This window comes from Nesoenas mayeri, assembly GCF_963082525.1.
Source record: "Nesoenas mayeri genome assembly, chromosome: 2".
Taxonomy (NCBI): Eukaryota; Metazoa; Chordata; class Aves; order Columbiformes; family Columbidae; genus Nesoenas; species Nesoenas mayeri.
In genome coordinates, this window is record NC_137543.1 from 803,077 (window position 1) to 825,976 (window position 22,900).

At 62.4% G+C, this 22,900-nt stretch overlaps 1 protein-coding gene across 3 annotated transcripts in view; it reads left to right on the forward strand.

The window, feature by feature from the left end:
* The window catches only part of MROH1 (maestro heat like repeat family member 1), a 71,340-nt gene that overhangs the window by 25,431 nt on the left and 23,009 nt on the right, over positions 1 to 22,900 (forward strand). For all 3 annotated transcript variants that reach the window (XM_080340615.1, XM_080340613.1, XM_080340614.1), the window contains 19 exons: positions 63 to 103; positions 634 to 775; positions 1,710 to 1,762; positions 2,260 to 2,367; positions 4,001 to 4,120; positions 5,284 to 5,406; positions 6,727 to 6,873; positions 6,996 to 7,022; positions 8,280 to 8,402; positions 8,519 to 8,598; positions 9,864 to 9,996; positions 11,614 to 11,709; positions 12,170 to 12,274; positions 12,917 to 13,052; positions 13,978 to 14,090; positions 14,958 to 15,110; positions 17,840 to 17,994; positions 18,932 to 19,097; positions 20,601 to 20,797. In XM_080340615.1, coding sequence (XP_080196741.1) covers positions 63 to 103; positions 634 to 775; positions 1,710 to 1,762; positions 2,260 to 2,367; positions 4,001 to 4,120; positions 5,284 to 5,406; positions 6,727 to 6,873; positions 6,996 to 7,022; positions 8,280 to 8,402; positions 8,519 to 8,598; positions 9,864 to 9,996; positions 11,614 to 11,709; positions 12,170 to 12,274; positions 12,917 to 13,052; positions 13,978 to 14,090; positions 14,958 to 15,110; positions 17,840 to 17,994; positions 18,932 to 19,097; positions 20,601 to 20,797 — 2,218 coding nt within the window. The remainder of the gene's footprint in view (positions 1 to 62; positions 104 to 633; positions 776 to 1,709; positions 1,763 to 2,259; positions 2,368 to 4,000; positions 4,121 to 5,283; positions 5,407 to 6,726; positions 6,874 to 6,995; positions 7,023 to 8,279; positions 8,403 to 8,518; positions 8,599 to 9,863; positions 9,997 to 11,613; positions 11,710 to 12,169; positions 12,275 to 12,916; positions 13,053 to 13,977; positions 14,091 to 14,957; positions 15,111 to 17,839; positions 17,995 to 18,931; positions 19,098 to 20,600; positions 20,798 to 22,900) is intronic.

Genomic DNA, 22,900 nt, shown 5'->3' on the forward strand with positions numbered 1-22,900 from the left:
GGCAGCCGCTGGGCTGCTCCCTGGGACGTGCTGTTTGACGCTTTTTTCCCTTCTTCTTCCAGCAAACCTGCCCTCGCCCCACGCTCTGACGACGCGGCTGCTGGTGAGTGGCCTGTGGGCAGAGCTCTGCCCTCCCTGGTCAGCGGCAGGTCCCATGGGAGCTCCCCTGGCCCCTGGCCCCGCGCAGGGGCAGGGTGACCCCCGTCCTACCTCGCTGCTCCTTGCAGGGGTTCCCGTACCCACACCAGCTCTCAGTCCCATGTCCCCGTCCCCCCTGCACGCCGGAGCGGCTCCGCGTGGGTTGGGGCAGCTCAGGGTCCCTCGGGACCCCCGGGGCCGTGTACATGGGGCGTGCGGTGCTGCAGAGCCCCACATATGTGCTCACAGGGCACTGGGGAGCTGCTCCTCAGCCCCATGAGCCTGGCTTTGCTCCTTTTTGCCTGGCGTGCACCCCCTGACCACATTTCTCTATCGAGCTGGAGCTACAAGAGGAACCTGTGTTTCCACTGAGCATAGAGATCCGTCGCCTCCCAGCATCGCATTCCTGGCCTTTTCTGTTTCATATTTTCTGACTTGAAGCCCGCAAAGGCCTTTCTGTGCGCTAACCCCTCCGTTCTGTCCCCAACCCCGCAGGTTGTGTCATCGCAGCCGTACGCGGGAGACGGGCGGGGGGCGGCCGCCCTGCGCCTGCTCAGCGTGCTGCGCTGCAGCGTCCACCCCGCGCTCGAGCCGCTCTGGAGCAAGAGGGTCCCCGTGCTGGTGGAGCACATAGAAGGTGGGAAGGGGCCTCTGCTCGGGAGCAACCACAGGAATGACCTGCTCCGAGCTGGGCTGTGCGTGCCCGGGCATTTGGGGTGTGCAAGGACAGGGTGGGGTGCTGCCCAGAGCCTGATAGAGTTATAGAATCGTTTTGGGTGGAAGAGCCCCTCAAGATCATCAGTCCAACCACAACCCACCCCGGCACTGCCCCATGTCCTGAGAACCTCATGTCCGTCTGTCCAGCCCTCCAGGGCTGGTGACTCCAGCACTGCCCTGGGCAGCCTGTTCAATGCCCCACAGCCCTTTGGGGAAGAAATTGTTCCCACATCCAACCTCAACCTCCCCTGGGCAACTTGAGGCCGTTTCCTCTGCTCCTGGCGCTTGTTCCTGGGGAGCAGAGCCCGACCCCCCTGGCTCCAAGCTCCTTTCAGGCAGTTCAGAGATCAGAAGGTCTCCCCTCAGCTCCTGTTCTCCAGCTGAACCCCCAGGTCCCTCAGCTGCTCCCATCACACTTGGTGACTCTCAGTACATCATTGCTCTCATAAGTGCCGTTTTCTATTTCATTAATGATTTTAATCACCCTGCTGTCGCTGGTTCCTACCAGGAGAGCCTGCGTGCCTCACGTTAGCCACGCTGTGTCTGCTGCAGGACACGCAGCATTTAATGGAATCATAGAATCATTTCAGTTGGAAGAGAGAGACCCTCAGGATCATTGAATCCACCCATAACCCACCCCTGTCCCTGCCTCATGTCCGTCTGTCCAGCCCTCCAGGGCTGGTGACTCCAGCACTGCCCTGGGCAGCCTGTTCAATGCCCCACAGCCCTTCTTTTGGGCAGAATTTTTCCCTCATTTTCCTACCGCCGTGAGGAATTCTCTGAGGAGGGGTCTGTCCTGTGCGTGTTGTCCAGTGAGGACCAGGAGGCGGTGTGAACCCTCTGCTTTCTCCTAGAGAACACGGAGAAGCCGCTGTCCCAGAAGCAGTGGGAGGAGGAGCTGCTGCTGGTGAGGGTCCCGGCGCCGGGGGCACCGCGGGGCGGTGGGACGTCGGGACGTCGCTCCTGGTCGCGCTGCTCCGAGTTCTCGCCTCGGGAGCGCGATGCGGGTCACGACCCGCAGGGAAGGTTATCAATGAATTTTCAGGCGTGCTGGTGGGTCAGAGAACAGCAGTCCCGGGGGGGTCTCTGTTTAACTGGAGAGCATTGAAGCAGGGCATGGAGAAGCGGTCGAAGCTCTCCCGCTCCGCTGACCATGGCCGGGTTACCTGGTGCAGTTTATCCTGGGAGAGACCCAACCCTGAGTTAAAACGCACATTCCTGGGGCTGTGAGCTTGCAGGATCTGTGTGGGGGTGCAGTCTCCTGCAGCCATCGGGGGTCACTGGGTGGGGATAAGCTCTGGGCACAGGTGACACGCCATCCCCCGTGGTTTATCCGCTGCCCCCGAGGCTGCGGGCGCAGCCGGGACCGGGTCTGCCGGCTGCTGACGGTTCTTCCTCCCTCAGTTCCTCCAGGAGACGCTGGCGGCCGTTTCTGACAACACCTGGGTTTGCCATTTCGTCACCGAGATGTGCCGGCAGCTGAGCAGCTACAACGGCGTCCCGGCAGAGAAGGTGATGCCAGCGGCGGGGCGCCAGGAAAGGGGGGTTAGAATCACAGAATCACACATGGTTTGGGTTGGAGGGACATTAGAGCCCCCCCAGTGCCCCCCCTGCCATGAGCAGGGACATCTCACAGCTCAGGGTGCTCAGAGCCCCGTCCAGCTCTGGGTGTCTCAGGATGTTCATCCACCACCTCTCTGGGAACCTGGGCCAGGCTCTCACCACCCTCAGGGCAACAATTCTGATATCCAGCCTGAATCTCCCTCCTTTAGTTTAAACCATCACCCCTTGTGCTATAACAACAGGCCCTGCTGAGCAGTCTGTCCCAATCTTTCTTATAAGCCTCTTTAAATACTGAAAGGCCCCAAGAAGGTCTCCCCAGAGCCTTCTCCTCTCCAGGAGTGAAGGAGAAATAGCAGGAGGTTGGTGAGGTGTCCGGGCAGGCTTGAAAACGGGAATACTGGCCAGTCCGTGGGCACATTGCTGGCTGGAGAGGCCCTGACCGGCTGCATTGCTCTGTTTGCGCTATTGGGACCCAACTCGTGGTCCCTACAGCTCGTGTTACACCTGCTGTGAGCGGGTCTGTCATTAAGCTGAGCGAGAAACGAGCTGAACCGGGCGCAGAGCTCTCTGGTGGGGAGGCCGAGGAACCAAGTGACCTGGTTTGTGCTGGCACCGGTGCTGGCTGGGCTGCGAGGGGCCACCCCCGGGATGGGGAGCAGAGGACGTGGAGGATCTTGTTGTAGTGGGTCAGGAGGGATGGGGTCTCCTTGGGCATGGAGTCTCCATTGGGATGGGGTCTCCTTGGGGATGGGGTCTCCAACGGGACAGGATCTCCTTGGGAATGGGGGTCTCCATCAGGATGGGGTCTCCATCAGGATGGGGTCTCCTTGGGCATGGAGTCTCCATTGGGATGGGGTCTCCAATGGGACAGGATCTCCTTGGGAATGGGGGTCTCCTTGGGGATGGGGTCTCCTTGGGGATGGGGTCTCCATTGGGATGGCATCTCCTTGGGGATGGGGTCTCCATCAGGATGGGGTCTACATTGGGATGGGGTCTCCATCGGGGTGGGGTCTCCATCGGGGCGGGGTCTTCATCAGGATGGGGTCTCCTTGGGGATGGGGTCTCCTTGGGGACGGGGTCTCCTTGGGGACGGGGTCTCCATCGGGACGGGATCTCCATCGGGACGGGGTCTCCATCGGGATGGGGTCCCCTTGGGGAGGGGGTGTTCGTGCAGGGGCAGGAGCAGCCGGGGCAGAGCCCGGCTTGGCGAAGGCATCGCTGGGCAGTCTGTCCCGGTGCCGCCTCTGTTGCGGTGACTTTGATTCTCCCCGTTCAGCAGTGAGGGTTTGCTCAGACCTGTTCCCGGCTCAGAGCCCTTCGGGGCTTAAGGGCGCGTTTGAACCCTGAGCCGCCGCTCAGGCTTAGCCGAGGGCGCCTGGATCAGGAGGCTTTTCCTTGCACCGAGTGCTGCGCTGCGCTGGGACGTCGGTCCCAGTGCTCCGGGCGTCCCGGCTGCTCAGGGCCGGGCTCTACATGCACCTTTGCCTTTGGGCACGAGGCTCCGGCGTGCTGTGGGAGGAACGGCCGCGCGCTCGAGCCTCGAGCGGGGTCACGGGCGGTGACGTTCCTCTTGCCCTTCCAGAATTTCCTGTACAAATGCATCGGGACGACGCTGGGGGCGTGCGCCAGCAAAGACCTCGTGCTAAAGCAGCTCCAGGAGCTCCTGGAAACGGCCAGATACCACGAGGAGGTGGAAAGGGAGGTGAGGAGTTGTGCCCAGTGTCCCGAGGGCCACCCTGAGGGACCCGGAGAGCAGGCCCGCCACCCCGGACCTTTCTTTTCTGGTCCAGCCATGTCTGCACTGGGCTTGGACCCCCTGGAGAACGGGTTGTGGGGTGAATGAGCCCAGGGAGATGGGGAGAGCCCACCCGCAGCAGCCCAGCGGCTGGCCCTTGGGACACCGTTTGACGTGACGTGTGGCCCCAGCCTGGGACAGGTGCTGTTTCCCAGCCCTGAGCGAGCTGGTGGAGCTGCTGCCGCAGGGAAATCGGTGAATCACACATGGTTTGGGTTGAAGGACCTTCCCAGCCCCCCAGTGCCCCCCGTGCCACGAGCAGGGACATTTCACAGCTCAGGGTGCTCAGACCCCGTCCAGCCTGGCCTGGGGTGTCTCAGGGATGGTTCAGCCACCACCACTATGGGAACCTGGGCCAGGCTCTCACCACCCTCAGGGGCAAAAACCCTTCTTAGGTCTGGTCTGAATCTCCCTCCTTTAGTTCAAAACCACCACCTTGTCCTATCGCAACAGGCCCTGCTGAAAACTCATCTGCTCGCGGATGCTTTGCAGCATTTGCTTCACCACCCGCCCAAACCCTCCTTGTCTGCCCTGGAGCTGAGGTTGGGGTTAAGCTCGGCCTGGCCTGACTCACGCTCTGGTTTCCCTGTGTACTCGATGGGGCAGACGCTGCGCTTGGTGCCGCTGTTCCGTGCAAACACGGGCTCGCTGCCCGGCTCGGCTCCAGCTTATGCAGCTCCAGCACGGCTGCTCTTGAATAGACTGTTTATGGAGCCTCAGCCCAGCGCTGGACCTGCAGGCTGGGCAGAGAGGCAGGACCTGCTAAGCCCGGCTTTGCTCTCGCTTCCAGAGCGGGCTCCCGTCTCCCGCAGAGCGGCTGACACCTGAGTGTCGTGTCAGCGCTGAGCCCGCGGCTGCTCTGGAGCCGTGTCCCAGCCTGTCACCCGGACAAGGACAGCGTCATTGTGTCCTCTGTCTCGCAGGGATGCCCCCCTGGCTGCCAGGGCTGCCCCAGCTGGGCCCGGCTCAGGTGCTGGGGATTAAAACCAATAAACAGGCTCATTTTAAGTGTCAGCTGGGGCTGGGGAATTAATAGCTGTCAGCTAATGTGTTTTCTCTGCTTCCTCCAGGGACTGGCTTCCTGCTTCGGGATCTGTGCAATAAATCACCTGGAGGAAACCCTGGCCAAGCTGGAAGATTTTGTTAAGTCTGATGTCTTCAAGAAATCCGTGGGGCTGTTCAGTATCTTCAAGGTGAGAGCCGAGGGGCCCCCGCCGCGGCGCAGCCGGCGCAAGAGCCTCACCCTGGCTTCTTCGGCTGCGGCGTGTGCTGGAGCCGCCGGGGCGAGGAGCTCGTGTCCCAGCTCAGGGCGTTGGGCTCACGCCTGGGACACCCCCGTGTCCCCGGGAGCCCCCCCAGCTCCCGGCCCCGCAGGCTCGTGTTCCCTGGAGCTGTTTGCTCGCGGGGGGCTGGGGCCAGCCGCAGCTTGGCTCCTGCAGGGCCGGGGGGCTGTGGTGTGGCTGTGGGTGCTCACTGCGGTCCCCTGCACACCCAGCAGTCGGGGCGCTCTGTGCCGCGAGCGCTGGCAGCAAAAGCCTTTCCGCACGTTTTCTGACCCGGGTGGCTGGTTTAATGCCCAATCTGGTGTCCGAGGGGCAGGGTGGGCGCTGGGGTGGCACGGAACAGACCTCGGCCACTTCAGGAGGGTGCCCGGAGCTGGACCAGGGAGCTCTTGTGCTGCCCGGTCCCTTGGCCCTAGTACGGGGGGTTGGCCATGAACCTGGGATGGTGTGGGCGAAGCCTTTAGCAGCGCTGGGTACGGCCAGTGGATGCTGATTTCTAGCATGTTAATTAACCAGCAATTTACCCGGTTAATGTGGCCAGGCTGGGTCTTGGGTGCTTCCCAGCAGGTCTGACAGGTAACGCTTGTGGCAAACGGGACTGGTGCGTCGGGCAGAGCCGCGCTGCTCGAACAGCGCGTGATGGGCACCCACTGCTCCGTGCGGCTCCGGAGGTCGCTGCCAGCGCCAAAAGGAAGGGAAGCGAAGGCCCAAAATATGCCTGGAGGGGCCCTCGTGTCCTTATGAGACCTGGGAATCACAGAATTGGTTTGGTTGGAAGAGACGCTCAAGGTCACCAAGTCCAACCATAACCTGGCGCTGCCCCCTATCCTGAGAACCTCGTGTCCGTCTGTCCAGCCCTCCAGGGCTGGTGACTCCAGCACTGCCCTGGGCAGCCTGTTCAATGCCCCACAGCCCTTTGGGGAAGAAATTGTTCCCACATCCAAGCTCAACCTCCCCTGGGCAACTTGAGGCCGTTTCCTCTGCTCCTGGCGCTTGTTCCTGGGGAGCAGAGCCCGACCCCCCTGGCTCCAAGCTCCTTTCAGGCAGTTCAGAGATCAGAAGGTCTCCCCTCAGCTCCTGTTCTCCAGCTGAACCCCCAGGTCCCTCAGTCTCCATCACACTTGTGCTCCAGCCCCTCACCAGCTCCGTTCCCTTCCAGAAGAACCAGCCCTGGCTCTCCCGTTACCCTCCCTGCTGTTCCCCCGTTAACATCCTCATCTGCTCTAACAGGACCGTAGTGACAATGAAGTGGAGAAAATCAAGAGCACCCTCATCCTGTGCTACGGTTACGTGGCCATGTACGCGCCCAAGGAGCTGGTGCTGGCCAGGATCGAAGCAGACATCCTCAAGAACATCTTCCAGTACTTCAACACCAAGGTGAGCTGCTGGCCCCCCGGCCTCCCGTGGGGCAGCCGGGCTGCGTGGGTGCTGCGACCCCCCCACGGTGGAGTCTCCTCACTCCGGCGTTGCTAACGTGTCTTGTTTTCTCACTCGTTCAGGTTCTGGGAATAAAGGTAGAAACCAAGGTACAGTGTGAGGCGTTAAACCTGAGCCGCTCTCTGCTCTGTCCTGCTCTCTGTCCGCCTCTCGCTCCGGGCGCCCTGCAGCTCTGCCCGCAGCAGCGCCCGAGGACCAGGGGAGCGCTCTGAGCGCCCCATCCCGTCCTCCAGGCTCCAAACATTGCCCCAAAGTGCCAAAATTCACAGCAAAGGGAAGGGAAAATGCCTTTGCGGCAGGGAGGAGCTGTAGGTGAATTGCTGGGCTGCCCGCGGCCGCCGTGGGCTCCCACGCTGGAGCTCAAGGCCCACCCAGGAGGGTGTGAGCTGCTTGGTTGGCGCTCGTGGCGAGACGAAGAGGACCGGGGTTGCTCAGGGCTCTGTCGTGGCACAATTGGGATCCCCGGGTCCCCCCCACGCGCTTTGCTGGGGAACCACCTCACCACTAATCCACTAAACTAATCATCCTGCTTCCCCCCCGGAACAATAACTCAAAGGGGCAGATATTAAGAGCCAGGTTACTGTCCTGGGGGGCAGCGAGGGGCTGTGTTTTGAAATGTGTCGGGGTTTTGCGTCTGATGAAGACGAATGGCGTTTGTCGGGGTGAACTGTCAGCCAAGGGCTCCTGCGCCGGGCTCCACTAATGCGTTTTCCTCCTGGGCTCCCGCTGGCACTAACGGCTTCTGCAGAGCATCTCTGGCCCCGGGCTGGGACCTGCTCGCTCACACCACTTCTGGTCCCTCGGCTGGCCCGGGGGTCTCGCTGAAGCGGGGGGTGAGGGCTGGGGCTGGGGGAGGGGGTTTAATGGGGCGAGGGGCCCCATCTCTGGGATGTAAACATTATCCCCTTTGCCGTGCTAACGAGCCGGCAGCCTGACGAGCGAGTCCACCTCCTCCGTGGGGCTGTGGTCACCACCCACAGAGCCACCGGCTCGCAGGGAGGGCTGGTGCCTCCTCCGGCCCCGTGTCCCCCGTCCCAGCGCCTGAGCTGCGCAGGAGTCGCTCAGGGTGCTGCAGACCCTGGCAGGACCGTCCTCGTCCCGTGTCCCACCAGGGAGCTCCAGTTGGTGTGTGACAATGGGGACAGTGTCCCCTGTGCTCCCCGGTCACCAGGGGACGTGGACATAGAGCACAGACCTGAGCCCACACGCCGCTGCTGGCAAGGCCAGGCTTTGAGCTCAGCCTAAGCACCAGTTGTCCTGCAGGGACGGCAGCGCTGGGTGGGACGGCGAGTTCTGGTCGTGTCCTAAGCCTGGTGTTCACTTCTCACCCCGGGTTGTGCCCGCAGGACCTGACCCTGAAGCTGTGCCTCATCCGGAGCATCTGCATGATCAGCCAAGCCATCTACAACGGTGCCAAGTGCGGGGACTTTGTCTTCTCCCGCAAAGCTGAGCTGGTGGCCCAGATGGTGGTAAGAGCAAGGCCCGGGGTGGCCTGGCCTGGGGGACACCGGGAAGGTTCCCAGTTGGGCGCAGAGTGGGGTCTGGTGTGAGCGGGACCGTAACCGTCGCTGGTTCTGCCTTCCAGGAGTTCATCAAAGCGGAACCGCTGGACACGATGCGCACGCCAGTTCGCCAGCGGGCCATGATCACCTGCACGTACCTGGTGTATCCTTCATCCCTGCGGAAAAGCCGCTCGCGGGGCTGTGCTCGCTGGAGCGCTGTGCCCACAGAGCCGGACCCCGCTCCACGGTTTGCCGCGCGGGTCTGACGGCAGAGCCGGGGTGTTCTCCTAGGTGGGGTGTTAACAGCGCTGTGCTGGCCCAGCTGCATCGATGGGCTGAGGCCAATGGTCTGGGGGTCACCAAGGCCAATGCCGGGCCCTGCACTGGGGTCACAACAACCCCATGGACGCTGCAGCTGGGGAACAGCGGCTGGAGAAGAAAAGGAGCTGGGGGTGTTGGTGCCAGCGGGTGCCCAGGTGGCCAAGAGGCCACAGGATCCCGGCTGGTCCCAGCACTGGGGTGGCCAGGGGACCAGCGCAGTGACCGTCCCTGTGCTGGGACCTGGGGGGCCAAACCCGAACCCTGGGGCAGCTCTGGGCCCCTCACGCCAGGAAACCCTTGAGGTGCTGGAGCGAGTGCAGAGAAGGGAGCAGAGCTGGTGAGGGGCTGGAGCACAATGTGATGGAGACTGAGGGACCTGGGGGTTCAGCTGGAGAACAGGAGCTGAGGGGAGACCTTCTGATCTCTGAACTGCCCGAAAGGAGCTTGGAGCCAGGGGGGTCGGGCTCTGCTCCCCAGGAACAAGCGCCAGGAGCAGAGGAAACGGCCTCAAGTTGCGCCAGGGGAGGTTGAGGTTGGATGTGGGAACAATTTCTTCCCCAAAGGGCTGTGGGGCATTGAACAGGCTGCCCAGGGCAGTGCTGGAGTCACCAGCCCTGGAGGGCTGGACAGACGGACACAAGGTTCTCAGGGCAGGGGGCAGTGCCGGGGTGGGTCATGGTTGGACTTCGTGACCTTGAGGGGCTTTTCCAACCAAAGTGATTCCAGGATTCCTGCCATGTGGAAGGGGACGGTTGGCTTGGGTTGGCACGGTTGGGTTGGCACGGTTGGGTTGGCACGGCTGCGCCTCCCCCCGCTCTCGGTCCCGTTCTCGCTGGGCTCTGCAGTCGGTGTTCTGGCACACAGCAGAGCCAAGGGCGCTGCTCTCTCAGTTACACCAGGTGACTTTTGAGACCCAGTTAAAAATACTTCAGCACGTCCCAGCTCCTGACACAGACACTGAGAACACTCTGCCCGCTTCCCCTTAAACCAGTGCCGCTTGGTATGGAGTCACGCCAGCAGGAATGTATATTAAATCCCCCATTCCCGGCTGCCCGGTGCTCCCGGCACGATCGATGCGTCCACATTGCTTCCTTAACCTGGGACCAGGTTCCTGGAGCCACACCTGGGTGACCCGGACAGGACGGAGCTGCTGGACACCTGCCTGGGCAGCGTGCTGGCCCTGCCGCCCGAGCCGGGGAGGGACAGGGATGAGGACGGAGCCGACGCCGGGTACCGGGAGGTGCGGTGGCAGCGCCGGGGCTGTGAGCAGCCCTGCCCAGAAGGGCTCGGGAGTCCTAGGGGGTGAGCGGGGTGACGTGAGCTGGCAACATGTGCTGGCAGCCCAGAGAGCCGATGGCATCTTGGGCTGCACCCGGAGCAATGTGAGCAGCACGGGGGGGATCCTGCCCCTGTGCCCCCTGTGCTGACCCCTGAGCTCTGCGGCCAGCCCTGGGGTCCCAGCGCCAGCCAGACATGGAGCTGTTGGAGCGGGACGGAGGAGGGACACGGGAATGGGCCCAGGGCTGAGCAGCTCTGGGGAGAAAGGCTGAGACAGCTGGGGGGTCAGTCTGGGGAGGAGAAGCTCCGGGGAGACCTTAGTGCAGCCTTTCTGTAATTAAAAGGGGCCGATGAGAAAGATGGGGACAGAGTCTGGAGCAGGGTCTGTTGTGACAGGACAAGGGGTGATGGTTTAAACTGAAGGAGAGAGATTCAGGCTGGACATCAGAATGTTTTGCAGTGAGGGTGGTGAGAGCCTGGCCCGGGTTCCCAGAGCGGTGGTGGCTGAACCATCCCTGAGACACCCCAGGCCAGGCTGGACGGGGCTCTGAGCACCCTGAGCTGTGAGATGTCCCTGCCCATGGCAGGGGGGGCACTGGGGGGGCTCTGATGTCCCTCCAGCCCAAACCATGTGTGATTCCATGAGGCGGGCAGGTGCTGCCCGGATCCCTGCCTGGACTTGGCGCCAGCAGCATGGAGCCGATGCAGAGCCCGCATCGCGACCTGGCAGCGCCACAGGGCTTTGCTCTGCGGTCACAGCTGCTGGGGACGTGGCTTTTGGGGCAGCACAGGTGCTTTTTGCCAGCGCTGTGAACCGTGGGCTCCCGTGGCCGCAGCGGCTCAGCCGTGGGAAAAGCCTGTTTGTGATTCAGCTCGGGGACGAGCTGCATCGCTTTCCCCGCTCGCTTATCTCCCCACCAGCGCCTGGCCCGTCTGTGCTGATAGCCAGTGAGAAAGAATGAGCTTATCAGCAAACCCAAACGCTGCTAATAACAGCACCAACTCCCTTCAGGGGAAAAACCAAATGATGCTGGAAACCCTGTGGGGTAGAAGGGGCCTTTACACAACCAGCTTTTGAAAGGCTGCAGCTGCTTCTCGGCTGCGGTCGAGTGCTTAATGAATGAAAATAACACGGCGCTAATGAAGTTGTTGCAGCTGCCGGCGGTGCGGAGCAGCCCCAGCCGCAAGGTTTGCAGGCGGCTGGCCCAAAACTGGAATTAATAACCTTTTTGCCCTTTCCCTTCCATCCTATGAAGCTTCGTAGCTCTTGTTTTGGGGGAGGTTTATCCCAAAATAAGTCCTGGAAGGAAACTGTGAGCTCCGGAACAGGCTCCCCAGCTCTGGAACAGGCTCCCAGGGAGGTGTCACAGCCCAACCTGACAGTGTTCAACAAGAGACTGGACACCGTCCTCAGACACACGGGGTGACCTGTGGGGTGTCCTGTGCAGGGACAGGAGCTGGAACTGATGATCCCGTGGGTCCCTCCAGCTCAGGACACTCTATAATCCTGTGGTTCTATGTCTCTCCGGACTGGCTCTCCAGACGTGGTGCAGCCCCTGTGATCCCCGTTTCCCCTCAGGTGCTGTACGGTGACACCATCAGTGCCCTGAAAGACCTGCTGAAGAGCCTCCTGCAGAGGAGCCTGACCCCCCACGGGCTGCAGGACATGTTTGCGGTGAGTGGCTTTGGGGGGCTCTTTGGGGAGCAGTGGGGAAGCCCAGGTGACCCCAGAGGTGACAAGGCAGCTTTAGAACCAGGGCGGGAGTTGGTGACGCTGGTGCTCGCTTCTCCATGGGAGGGGAGGTCCGGTGGACCCTGTCCCCATCCTGCTCGCACCGGGTACGCGGCACAGCCACCCCGGCTGGGACACGGTCTCCAGGGGGGGACGCGGGCGATTGTCCCTGTGCCTAAGGATGGTGGGCAGCGTGTGGTGGGGGGATATCCCCGCAGCCTCCCCAGGAGCCAGAGCCGCAGCCTTGTCCTGCAGATGAGCCAGGGGAAGCTGGTTGGGATGAGGACAGCGTTCCTACAGCCCATGTGTGCGCCGCGGGCTGAAGGACACGTGGCGCAGCCGCCGAGCCGCTGCTCTGCTCTACGACGGTCGGATTCTCCCTCCTGACGCTTTTTCCCTGCAGCATTTAGGCCCCTGGATCAAGTCGAGCAAGGAGCACGAGCGGCAGCGCGCGGTGGAGGTCAGCGCCGCCTTGCTGGACTTCTACCTGAGCAAGCTGAACGTCAGCGTGAGTGAACCCGGCGCCCCGGCGTCTCCTCTATCCCGACGCTGTTGGCCTTGCTGGGGCTCACACGCGCGTCCCTGCCCGCGGGGTGCCGGCTGGTTTCATAAAACCACAGCATCGTTTGGGTTGGAAAAGCCCCTCCAGATCATCAGGTCCAACCATAACCCACCCTGTCCCTGCCCCCTGTCCTGGAACCTCATGTCCGTCTGTCCAGCCCTCCAGGGCTGGTGACTCCAGCACTGCCCTGGGCAGCCTGTTCAATGCCCCACAGCCCTTTGGGGAAGAAATTGTTCCCACATCCAAGCTCAACCTCCCCTGGCGCAACTTGAGGCCGTTTCCTCTGCTCCTGGCGCTTGTTCCTGGGGAGCAGAGCCCGACCCCCCTGGCTCCAAGCTCCTTTCGGGCAGGTCAGAGATCAGAAGGTCTCCCCTCAGCTCCTGTTCTCCAGCTGAACCCCCAGGTCCCTCAGTCTCCATCACACTTGTGCTTCAGCCCCTCACCAGCTCCGCTCCCTTCTCTGCACTCGCTCCAGCGCCTCAAGGGTGAACTTTCCCTGCAAGGGAAGGTTCATGGTGGCAGGGAAACGCTGTCCCTGTGGCCCCGAGCTCTCCTCGTGAGTGTCCCCTGTGTTTATCACCCCTACAGACCGTCATCCCCTTCTACAACCTGGGCGTCCTCATCGCTCTCTTCTCCCCGCGCTGCTCGGACTCCCTGGCCAGCGTTCGCCAACACGCCATCGACTGCGTCTACTCCCTGCTCTACATCCAGCTCTGCTATGAAGGTGGGTGCTGGAGGGGGGTTTGGATGCTGGAGGGGGGTTGGGGCCAGCAGCGGGAACCCCCTTCTCTGCGGCCGGGGGTGCCCGTCCCATCCAGACCCCAGTGGGGTCAGAGGAGCCACAGAAATTGTCTGAGGGCTGAACAGCTCTGGGGAGAAAGGCTGAGACAGCTGGGGGGTCAGCCTGGGGAGGAGAAGCTCCGGGGAGACCTTAGTGCGGCCTTTCTGGACTTAAAAGGGGCTAATGAGAAAGACGGGGATGGGGTTTGGAGCAGGGTCTGTTGTGATAAGACAAGGGGTGATGGTTTAAACTAAAGGAGGGAGAATCAGGCTGGATATAAGGATTAATTTGCCACGCTGAGGGTGGTGAGAGCCTGGCCCAGGTTCCCAGAGCGGTGGTGTCTGAACCATCCCTGAGACACCCCAGGCCAGGCTGGACGGGATCTGAGCACCCCGAGCTGGTGACGATGTCCCCAAGGCTGGACCGGGTGACCTTTGAAGGTCCCTCCAGCCCAAACCAGCTGTGACTCTACGATCCCTCCATGCACACGGTCCTGCAGGAGCGACCTGCGGACGCGGTTTGCAGCAGGAATGGGGCCGGTGCAGAACAGGGGGTGGTGTTGGGGGTTCTCCCCCGGTCTGAGCGCAGGTCTGAGCTGTGTTGAGCCTGCAATCCCCCCTCTCTCCGGGAGAGGTCAGTCCTCCCCTTCCCCAGCCCAGCAGAGGCTCTGGGCAAACAGCCAGCGCTTGTGGTGCCGCTCTCCAGCGCGGGCGGCCCATGCAGCACTCGCCCTGGCCCTGGGCAGCACTTTGGTTTCTTGGCTCCTTCCTGACAGCTGCACCAGCTCGCAGGTCAAACCCAGCTCGGTGCAGCACGTTGGGGTAAAACGTGACGGTTGTTGCTCACCGAATGCTCCCTCTGGCCCCAGGTTTTGCCCGGGACCACCGAGATGAGATGGTGGAGGGGCTGAAAGCTCTGAAGAAAGGCCTGGAGGAGCCCGACTTCACCGTTCTGTTCCACACCTGCACCAACATCGCCATGGTAAGGCGCAGGGCAAGCCTGGCTGCCGGAGCTGAGGAGCGGGACCTGCGCGGGGCTCGGTGGCTCCTCTGTTCTGAGCAGCTCGTGGGCTGGTTGCCGCTCGGGAGCCCCAGTTTGGCACCGGAACCAACCGCTGGAGTCTCCTCCACCTGGAGAACCCTCCTGGCCTGCTCGGGGATGCTCGGAGTGTCTCACCCCCATGGGGAAGCTGCTGGTCCCCCCTTTGGGCACGAGGACACATGTGCAGATGCCGTGGGTGCGGTGACACCGGCAGGGACCCATCCCTGGCTGGGCTGTGGCTTGATGTCACCGCTCAGGGTTCTGACACGCAGCCCGAACCCTTCAGCCCCCAGCGCTCTGCTCTTGTGGGAGCCCAACTCCTCTTTGAGGGCTGTTTTCCATGCAAGTGTTGCTCCAGGAGGACCTGGAGCTCTAGAGAAGCTGGTGGTATGTTTTTGTCCTGGAAAAGCTGCCGTTCCTCACATGTGGTGGCTCTAGAGCTCGTTGTTCCTGCACTGAGCAGCTTTTTCCACCCTCAGGTCTGGAGAGTGTGTTGAGACGGGAGGGAGCAACTTCCCAGCTGCTGGGTGCTGGACAGCATGGGGTTAATGGCTTCGTTGTGTTGTCCCAGCCCATCCCAAGAGAGCCCCAGGTTATCGGGCCACCCTCAGGGCTGTGTCCTGGCCCTTGTCCCCTCCGTCACCACCGATTTGGGCTCCTGGCTGATGCTCCCGCAGGACACTGAGCTGGGGAACAACATCCTGCAGCTGGGGCCCTTGTCCCGGGCTCTGCGGTGTCACCGGAGGGACCCCGCTCTTCCGAGAGCGACAAAAACGCGTCTCCTGACCCCGCTCACCCTCCCCGCAGGTGATCGGGAAGCGCATCCCGCCGGAGCAGCTGATGAGCCTCCTGCTCGCCATGTTCGAGGGGCTGGCGGACCCCGACAAGAACTGCTCCCGAGCAGCCACCGTCATGATCAACTCCCTGCTCAAGGAGCGCGGGGCTGTGCTGCAGGAGAAGGTAAAGCTGCTGCAGAAGGTAAAGCTGCTGCCGTCGGCCTCGTTGCTGCCCCCGTGGCACAAACGCAGCTCCCGCCGGGTCCTGCTGCTGCTGCCCCTTCTCCCCACATGTGTATTTTGATAAATTCCCACTTGTGGCTCCCACGGGTGGTTTGGTGGGCGATGGGCTGCGCTGGTGCAGCAAGGATGGCAAGAGCGGGATGCCCAGCACAGGGAGGGATCCAGCCCGGATGGAATCGTCAAATCGATTGGGTTGGAAAAGACCTTTGAGATCATCAAGTCCAACCATAACCCACCCTGTCCCTGCCCCTTGTCCTGAGAACCTCGTGTCCGTCTGTCCAGCCCTCCAGGGCTGGTGACTCCAGCACTGCCCTGGGCAGCCTGTTCAATGCCCCACAGCCCTTTGGGGAAGAAATTGTTCCCACATCCAAGCTCAACCTCCCCTGGGCAACTTGAGGCCGTTTCCTCTGCTCCTGGCGCTTGTTCCTGGGGAGCAGAGCCCGACCCCCCTGGCTCCAAGCTCCTTTCAGGCAGTTCAGAGATCAGAAGGTCTCCCCTCAGCTCCTGTTCTCCAGCTGAACCCCCAGGTCCCTCAGTCTCCATCACATTGTGCTCCAGCCCCTCACCAGCTCCGTTCCCTTCTCTGCACTCGCTCCAGCACCTCAAGGGTTTCTTGGTGTGAGGGGCCCAGAGCTGCCCCCAGGGTTCGGGTTTGGCCCCCCCAGGTCCCAGCACAGGGATGGTCACTGCACTGGTCCCCTGGCCACCCCAGTGCTGGTCCAAAGAAGACAGGAGACATTTCACCCGTCTCTGAGGGGACTCTCTATCAACTGTTGCATTTCTGGCCAGGGGAACGTTTGCCCCGAAGCTGTTGGGGTGTGTGTCTCCATTCCCACGGGCACGCACGCTCTTTCTCCTCCTCCTGTGCTGTGCCGGGAGCGGCTCCGCGCCGGCTCCGCGGCGGGTTGAGGAGTTCAGGGACAAGCTCACTTTACCAGAATGGGCTCAGGCTCCCTGCGAAACCTTTGTGAGCTCTGGGGGAGCGCAGGCTCCTGGCTGGGACGCCGGGCTGGATGCTCGCAGGGCTTAGAGGTGCTGGATGCAGAAGGGTTTTTGTCTAATCCACTACCTTTAGGGCTAAGCTCCCCCTCTCTCCGGCAGTAATTGGAAACACCGGCTCTGCAGCTACTCCTCGGGCTCTGTTTTGCGCTAGGGCTCCTGCGTAGAAGTCCTGCTCGCTACCTAGCAGCCTCTCTCCTACATGGGGCTGCTCCAGCTGACATGACTCACCTTTTGCTCAGCTCCAGCCCAGCGCAGATCCTGAAACCCGAACCGATGCTAAGCCCCAGGGTCGCGGCAGCGCCGAGCGCAGCTGGGGCCGGAGCGCTCGCCTGCTCTGTGCTTAATCTCGGGAATTTGCTGCCAGGCCTGGTCTGCGCCTGAACTTCCTCTTGGTCTTAACGCGCGTTTTACAGCTCGCAGGCAGTGCTGAGGTGTCTCCCCCGTTCAGCTCGAGTTCCTCGCAGGAACTCGCTGCCGAGCTCCTCTCGCTGCCCCCGTGTCACAGCCGGGGCTGAGCGCCTGTTCTGGGCCAGGGCCACGGCTCGGGGTGGCAGGTGTGCCTGCCAGGTCACACACAACCCCGGAGGGTCAGGGGTGAAGGACCCTCAAAGCTCATCCAGTGCAGCCCCCCGGAGCAGGAACACCCAGCTGAGGTGACACAGGAAGGTGTCCAGGCGGGTTGGAAGGTCTGCACAGAAGGAGACTCCACAACCCCCTGGGCAGCCTGGGCCAGGCTCTGACACCCTCACCCCAACAAGTTGCTTCTCCTCTTCCAGTGGAACCTCCTGTGTTGCAGTTTGCACCCACTGCCCCTTGTCCTGTCCCTGGTTGTCACCAGCAGAGCCTGGCTCCATCCTCCTGACACTGCCCCTTTCCATCTTGATCCCCAGCAATGAGTCCCCCCTCAGTGTCCTCTTGTCCAGCTCCAGAGCCCCAGCTCCCTCAGCCTTTCCTCACACGGGAGATGCTCCACTCCCTGCAGCATCTTGGTGGCTGCGCTGGACTCTCTGCAGCAGTTCCCTGTCCTGCTGGAGCTGAGGGGCCACAGCTGGACATAAGATTCCAGGTGTGGTCTCCCCAGGGCAGAGCAAAGGGGCAGGAGAACCTCTCTGACCTACTGACCACCCCCTTCTAACCCACCCCAGGTCCCATTGGCTTCCTGGCCACAAGGTCTCCCATCCAAGTACTGACCGGGCCCGACCCTGCTTAGCTTCCAAGACCAGGCATTCCCAGGGTGCTATGGCTGTATACATTACATGTACATGTATGATCCCCAAGTATATCCTGATAGTGTCTGAACTAAACCCTTTACTCAAGGGCAGAGTAGGGGGGCAGGAGAACCTCTCTGACCTACTGACCACCCCCTTCTAACCCACCCCAGGTCCCATTGGCTTCCTGGCCACAAGAGGGTCCCCTTCCCCGGGACACCCGGCACATTCCGCTGTCCCCCGGCTGGGGACGGATCCTTGACCTCCCTGGAGCTCTGTGGTTCTGCGTGCTGAGCTGGGACACGTCCCCACAAACTGCACTACCTGACGCTCTGCCCACCCGCGCTGTCCTCTGACACCGCATCACCCGCCACCGAGGGGACAGGACCCGCGTGTGCTCTCTGACGGTGACCCCAGGCACTCATCTCTCACCTGGCCGCCCCATCTCCTCTCCCCTCAGGTGCCCGACATCATGAGCATCATCCACGGCAAGCTGGAGGAGGTGGACGAGGAGCACGTGCGCAAGGCGGCCCAGCAGACGGTTTACATCTTGGCGTCCCAGCACAAGAGCCTGGTGGTGTCCAGCCTGCTGAGCAGCGCGCTGCCCTTCGACAGGTCCTGCCCGCCGCCCGCAGGGCTCCGCGGCGCCTTCCCCCTGAGCTGCACGAAGGCTTTTGCCTGCTCAGCCGCAGTGACCAGCCCCTGCTGGTGTTTCCTTGGCGTGCTCAAGGGTCGAACGGCCGCTCGCTGCCGCTCGGGGGGTTTGCTGGGCTTGCAGGGGGTGGCGGTGCCAGCCCCAGGGAGCTGAGCGTGGCTGGGGCTCGGTGCTGCTCTGCAGAGCGGCTCACCCACCCCAGAGCTGCTGCCCCGGGCTGAGCCTCGAGCAGACGGTCATAGAGTCACATAGAGCTTGGTCGGCAAAGCCCCTCGACATCCAACAATTACCCCAGCCCAGCACTGCCCCCTGCCCTGAGAACCTCATGTCCGTCTGTCCAGCCCTCCAGGGCTGGTGACTCCAGCACTGCCCTGGGCAGCCTGTTCAATGCCCCACAGCCCTTTGGGGAAGAAACTGTTCCCATATCCAACCTCAACCTCCCCTGGGCAACTTGAGGCCGTTTCCTCTGCTCCTGGCACTTGTTCCTGGGGAGCAGAGCCCGACCCCCCTGGCTCCAAGCTCCTTTCAGGCAGTTCAGAGATGTTCTCGTCCTTGACAGGACAAGGGGTGATGGTTTTAAACTCAAGGAGGGAGATTGGGCTGGATATCAGAATTGTTGCCCTGAGGGTGGTGAGAGCCTGGCCCAGGTTCCCAGAGCGGTGGTGGCTGAACCATCCCTGAGACACCCCAGGCCAGGCTGGACGGGGCTCTGAGCACCCTGAGCTGTGAGATGTCCCTGAGGTTGGACCGGGTGACCTTTGGAGGTCCCTTCACCCCATGTTGGTGGGTGACATGACTCAGGTGCTCCCCGGCGTGGGGAAGGGACCGACGCTTTCCCATGGGGGTGATTTAAAGCTGGCAGCCGGTACCAAAGCATCTCGTGTCCTGTCTCTCCAGCCACACGTGCGCCATGTGGAGGTCCCTGGCCGGCGAGCCCACCCTCACCTCGCAGATCCTGGAGCAGCTCCTGGAGAAGGTGAACCGGGACGTCCCGTACAAGGAGAGCAAGGGCTTCCTGCTGGGCAGCAGCTCCGAGCGCATCGCCACCCCTCTGCCCCTGGCCGTGAGTGTCCCTGTCGCCACCTCTCTGCCCCTGGCCGTGAGTGTCCCTGTCCCCGTGTCCCTGGCCGTGAGTGTCCCTGTCCCTGTGTCCCTGTCTCCACCCCTCTGCCCCTGGCCGTGAGTGTCCCTGTCGCCACCTCTCTGCCCCTGGCCGTGAGTGTCCCTGTCCCCGTGTCCCTGGCCGTGAGTGTCCCTGTCCCTGTGTCCCTGTCTCCACCCCTCTGCCCCTGGCCATGAGTGTCCCTGTCCCTGTGTCCCTGTCTCCACCCCTCTGCCCCTGGCCGTGAGTGTCCCTGTCCCCACCTCTCTGCCCCTGGCCGTGAGTGTCCCTGTCCTGTGTCCCTGTCCTCACCCCTCTGCCCCGGCTGTGAGTGTCCCTGTCCCCACCTCTGGCTGCGAGTGTCCTTGTCCCTGTCCCCAGCCCTCTGCCCCTGGCTGTGAGTGTCCCTGTCCTGTGTCTCTGTCCCCACCCCTGGCTGTGAGTGTCCCTGTCCCTGTGTCCATGTCCCATCCCTCTGCCCCTGGCTGTGAGTGTCCCTGTCCCATATTCCTGTCCCTACCCCTGGCTGTGAGTGTCCCTGTCCTGTGTCCCTGTCCCCACCCCTGGCTGTGAGTGTCCCTGTCCCTGTGTCTCTGTCTCCACCCCTGGCTGTGAGTGTCCCTGTCCCCATCCCTCTGCCCCTGGCTGTGAGTGTCCCTGTCCTGTGTCCCTGTCCCCACCCCTGCCTGTGAGTGTCCCTGTCCCTGTGTCCCTGTCCCCAGCCCTCTGCTCTTGGCTGTGTGTCCCTGTGTCCGTGTCCCCACCCTGGCTGTGACGTCCCTGTCCCAGCCCGGGCCCAGCGGGACGCTGTGCCCCCCACCCACACCTGGAAGGGCTTTTACCCATTTGCGTGGCCCTCGGGGCTGGGTGCCAGGCGCGGGCTCTGGAAATAGCGCACCGCTGTGGAACGCCTATTAGAGCTAATCCAGCGGCTCATAAAGAGCCTCTCAGGTGTCCGTCCTCCAGGGAGAGCACTTTGCCTTTTTATCCCTTCAGAAAAAACATAAAGCCGGCTTGGCAGCTTTCTGAGCAGGAAAGCAGCTGTGAAAATTTCCTCCTCCTCCGAAGGACCAAACGCAGCTGGGAGAGAATCAGCCGCCCTGAGAGCGACCCCCCTCCCCTCCCCACACTTTAACACCCCTATGGACTGCGCGCTGTAATTACGGCTTTGCAAATTGGCCGGAATAGGCTCTATGTGTGTGTGTGCGTGTGTGTGTGTGTTGTCTTCCTCCTAAGAGCCAGGTACACGCTTCACCGCCCCGGCTTTCCGAGGAGCAGCTGTTGCTCCGCTGGGGTGGGACGCGGGGGGTCACGCCGACGCTTTGTCACACTCGGTGTTGCAGGAAGGAGCGAAAAGAAAGAAACCAAAGGCCTCTGGCTGCCTGGCTGGGTTATTTACTATCAGCTATCCCAGCGTGGTGTGGGAGATCCCCTCCTAATCCTCTTCGTTCGCTCTCTCTCCAGGCCACATGTGCTCTGTATGAGATCATGTCTGCTCCGGAGTCTGGGGCAGCGGTGCTGGGGCTCTACCCGCCGCTGTTTGTGACTCTCCTGCTGCGCCTCAGCTGCACCGTGGGTGTTCAGCTACCGAAGAGCCTGCAGAGCCGCGAGAGGAGGAGCGGCAGCCTGGGCTCGGCCGCCCGCAGCCTCCACCCCGCCAGGTACGGCGCGGGGGCCGCGGGACGCTCGCCGGCACGTGCAGCGCCTCGCTGCTGCCAACACGGCGGCGTGCGCCGGCGGCGACGCCCGCGGTGGTGACCGTGGCGCCCTCGCGGTGACGGCCTGACCTCTGCTGCGGTTTGGGCTGGGGTTGGGTGGTGTTTTCTTGTGCGGAACGCAGCGTCTAAATTGGGAAGCATTAAATCAGGCGCAGCGCAAGATGAGCTCGGTCAGCGCCGCTGCCAGAGCCCTGCGGGGTTGGGTTATTGCCGCAGCCTCCCGAAAATCCTGGCTGGCTCTGGTGCGGGGTCCCCCGGGGCTCGTGGGCACGGCGGGGGCGGAGGAGCGTTTTCGGGGAGGGAGGCCGGCTCCCTTTCGCTGAAGGATGAGGAGGGGAAGCTGCAAAGAGCCAACGTTTTGGTTTCATTGCGTCTCAGTCACACCAAATCGCTGCCCGTTGAGCGAACAGCTGTGCCGCGGTGCCGTTGTCCCCCGGGTAGAGGTGGCAGTGCCAAAGCACCGCGGTCCAGCTCGTCCATCGCTGCTTAGAGCCCGGGGTGTCCCTCGGCACCGAGGAGGGTCCTGGCCTCTCCCTGGGGCCGGACCTTCTGGATTGTCACAGGATCACAGATGGTTTGGGTTGGAGGAGCCTTAAAGCTCCCCCAGTGCCCCCCCTGCCATGAGCAGGGACATCTCACAGCTCAGGGTGCTCAGAGCCCGTCCAGCCTGGCCTGGGGTGTCTCAGGGATGGTTCAGCCACCACCGCTCTGGGAACCTGGGCCAGGCTCTCACCACCCTCAGGGCAACAATTCCTTCCTCATATCCAGCCTGAATCTCCCTCCTTTAGTTTAAACCATCACCCCTTGTCCTGTCACAACAGACCCTGCTCCAAACTGTCCCCATCTTTCTCATCGACACTTTTTAAGTCCAGAAAGGCTGCACTAAGGTCTCCCCGGAGCTTCTCCTCCCCAGGCTGAGCCCCCAGCTCTCTCAGCCTTTCTCCCCAGAGCTGTTCAGCCTCGGATCATTTCTGTGGCTCCTCTGGACTTGTAAAAGATTGTTGTTGTAAACGTTATTTCTCTCCTGTGAGAGCCCCTGAAATCCCCGAGGGCTCATTGCTGAGCACAGGGAGAGTCACCACAGCTGCTGAATCCTCCTCTGTGCCAGCTCCGTGTCCCACACCAGCTCCATGTCCCGGTGCCAGGTCCGTGTCCCAGTGCCAGCTCCATGTCCCAGTGCCAGCTCCATGTCCCAGCGCCACGTCTGTGTCTCACACCAGGTCCGTGTCCCACACCAGATCCATGTCCCTGTGCCAGGTCCGTGTCCCAGCGCCAGGTCTGTGTCCCACACCAGATCCGTGTCCTGGTGCCAGGTCCGTGTCCCACACCAGATCCGTGTCCCAGTGCCAGGTCCGTGTCCCTGTGCCAGGTCTGTGTCCCAGCGCCAGATCCATGTCCCTGTGCCAGATCTGTGTCCCCCGCTATGTCCCCATCTCAGTCTCAGTCCATGCTGCCCTGCCCAGCGTGCTGAGCACCACCAGCTGCTGGAGGTTCCCAGCAGAGCCCTGGTGCTGGGAGAGCTGGGACGCCATAGGGGCAGAGCACCCATTAGATGGGACTGTCCCACCCCGGGGCTTCATGGTGTCCCCTGCGGGAGCGTGGGGCTGTCACCCGAGGGGCTTCATGGTATCCCCTCCAGGAGCGTGAGGCTGTCACCCATGGGGCTTCATGGTGTCCCCTCCAAGAGTGTGGGGCTGTCACCCATGGGGCTTCATGGTGTCCCCTCCGTGAGCGTGGGGCTGTCACCCATGGGGCTTCATGGTGTCCCCTCTGGGAGTGTGGGGCTGTCACCCGTGGGGCGCTGGGGCTGCTGGCCCCCTGGCCGTGTCTGGAGACTGGGAGAGCTGGGGCTGTTCAGCTGCAGAAGGGAAGCTGAGAGGGACTTTATTGATGTCACCACGTGTGCCCTCGTCCTGCAGCAAACGGCCCAGCTGGTGAGCGGTACCTGCACTCGCTTTAAAGCACTTTATATTTATGGGGATGTTGGGTTAGCCCCAAGGGGACTTGGGTTTTTTTACAGGCTGTTATTAGTGTTAGGAAGAAAGC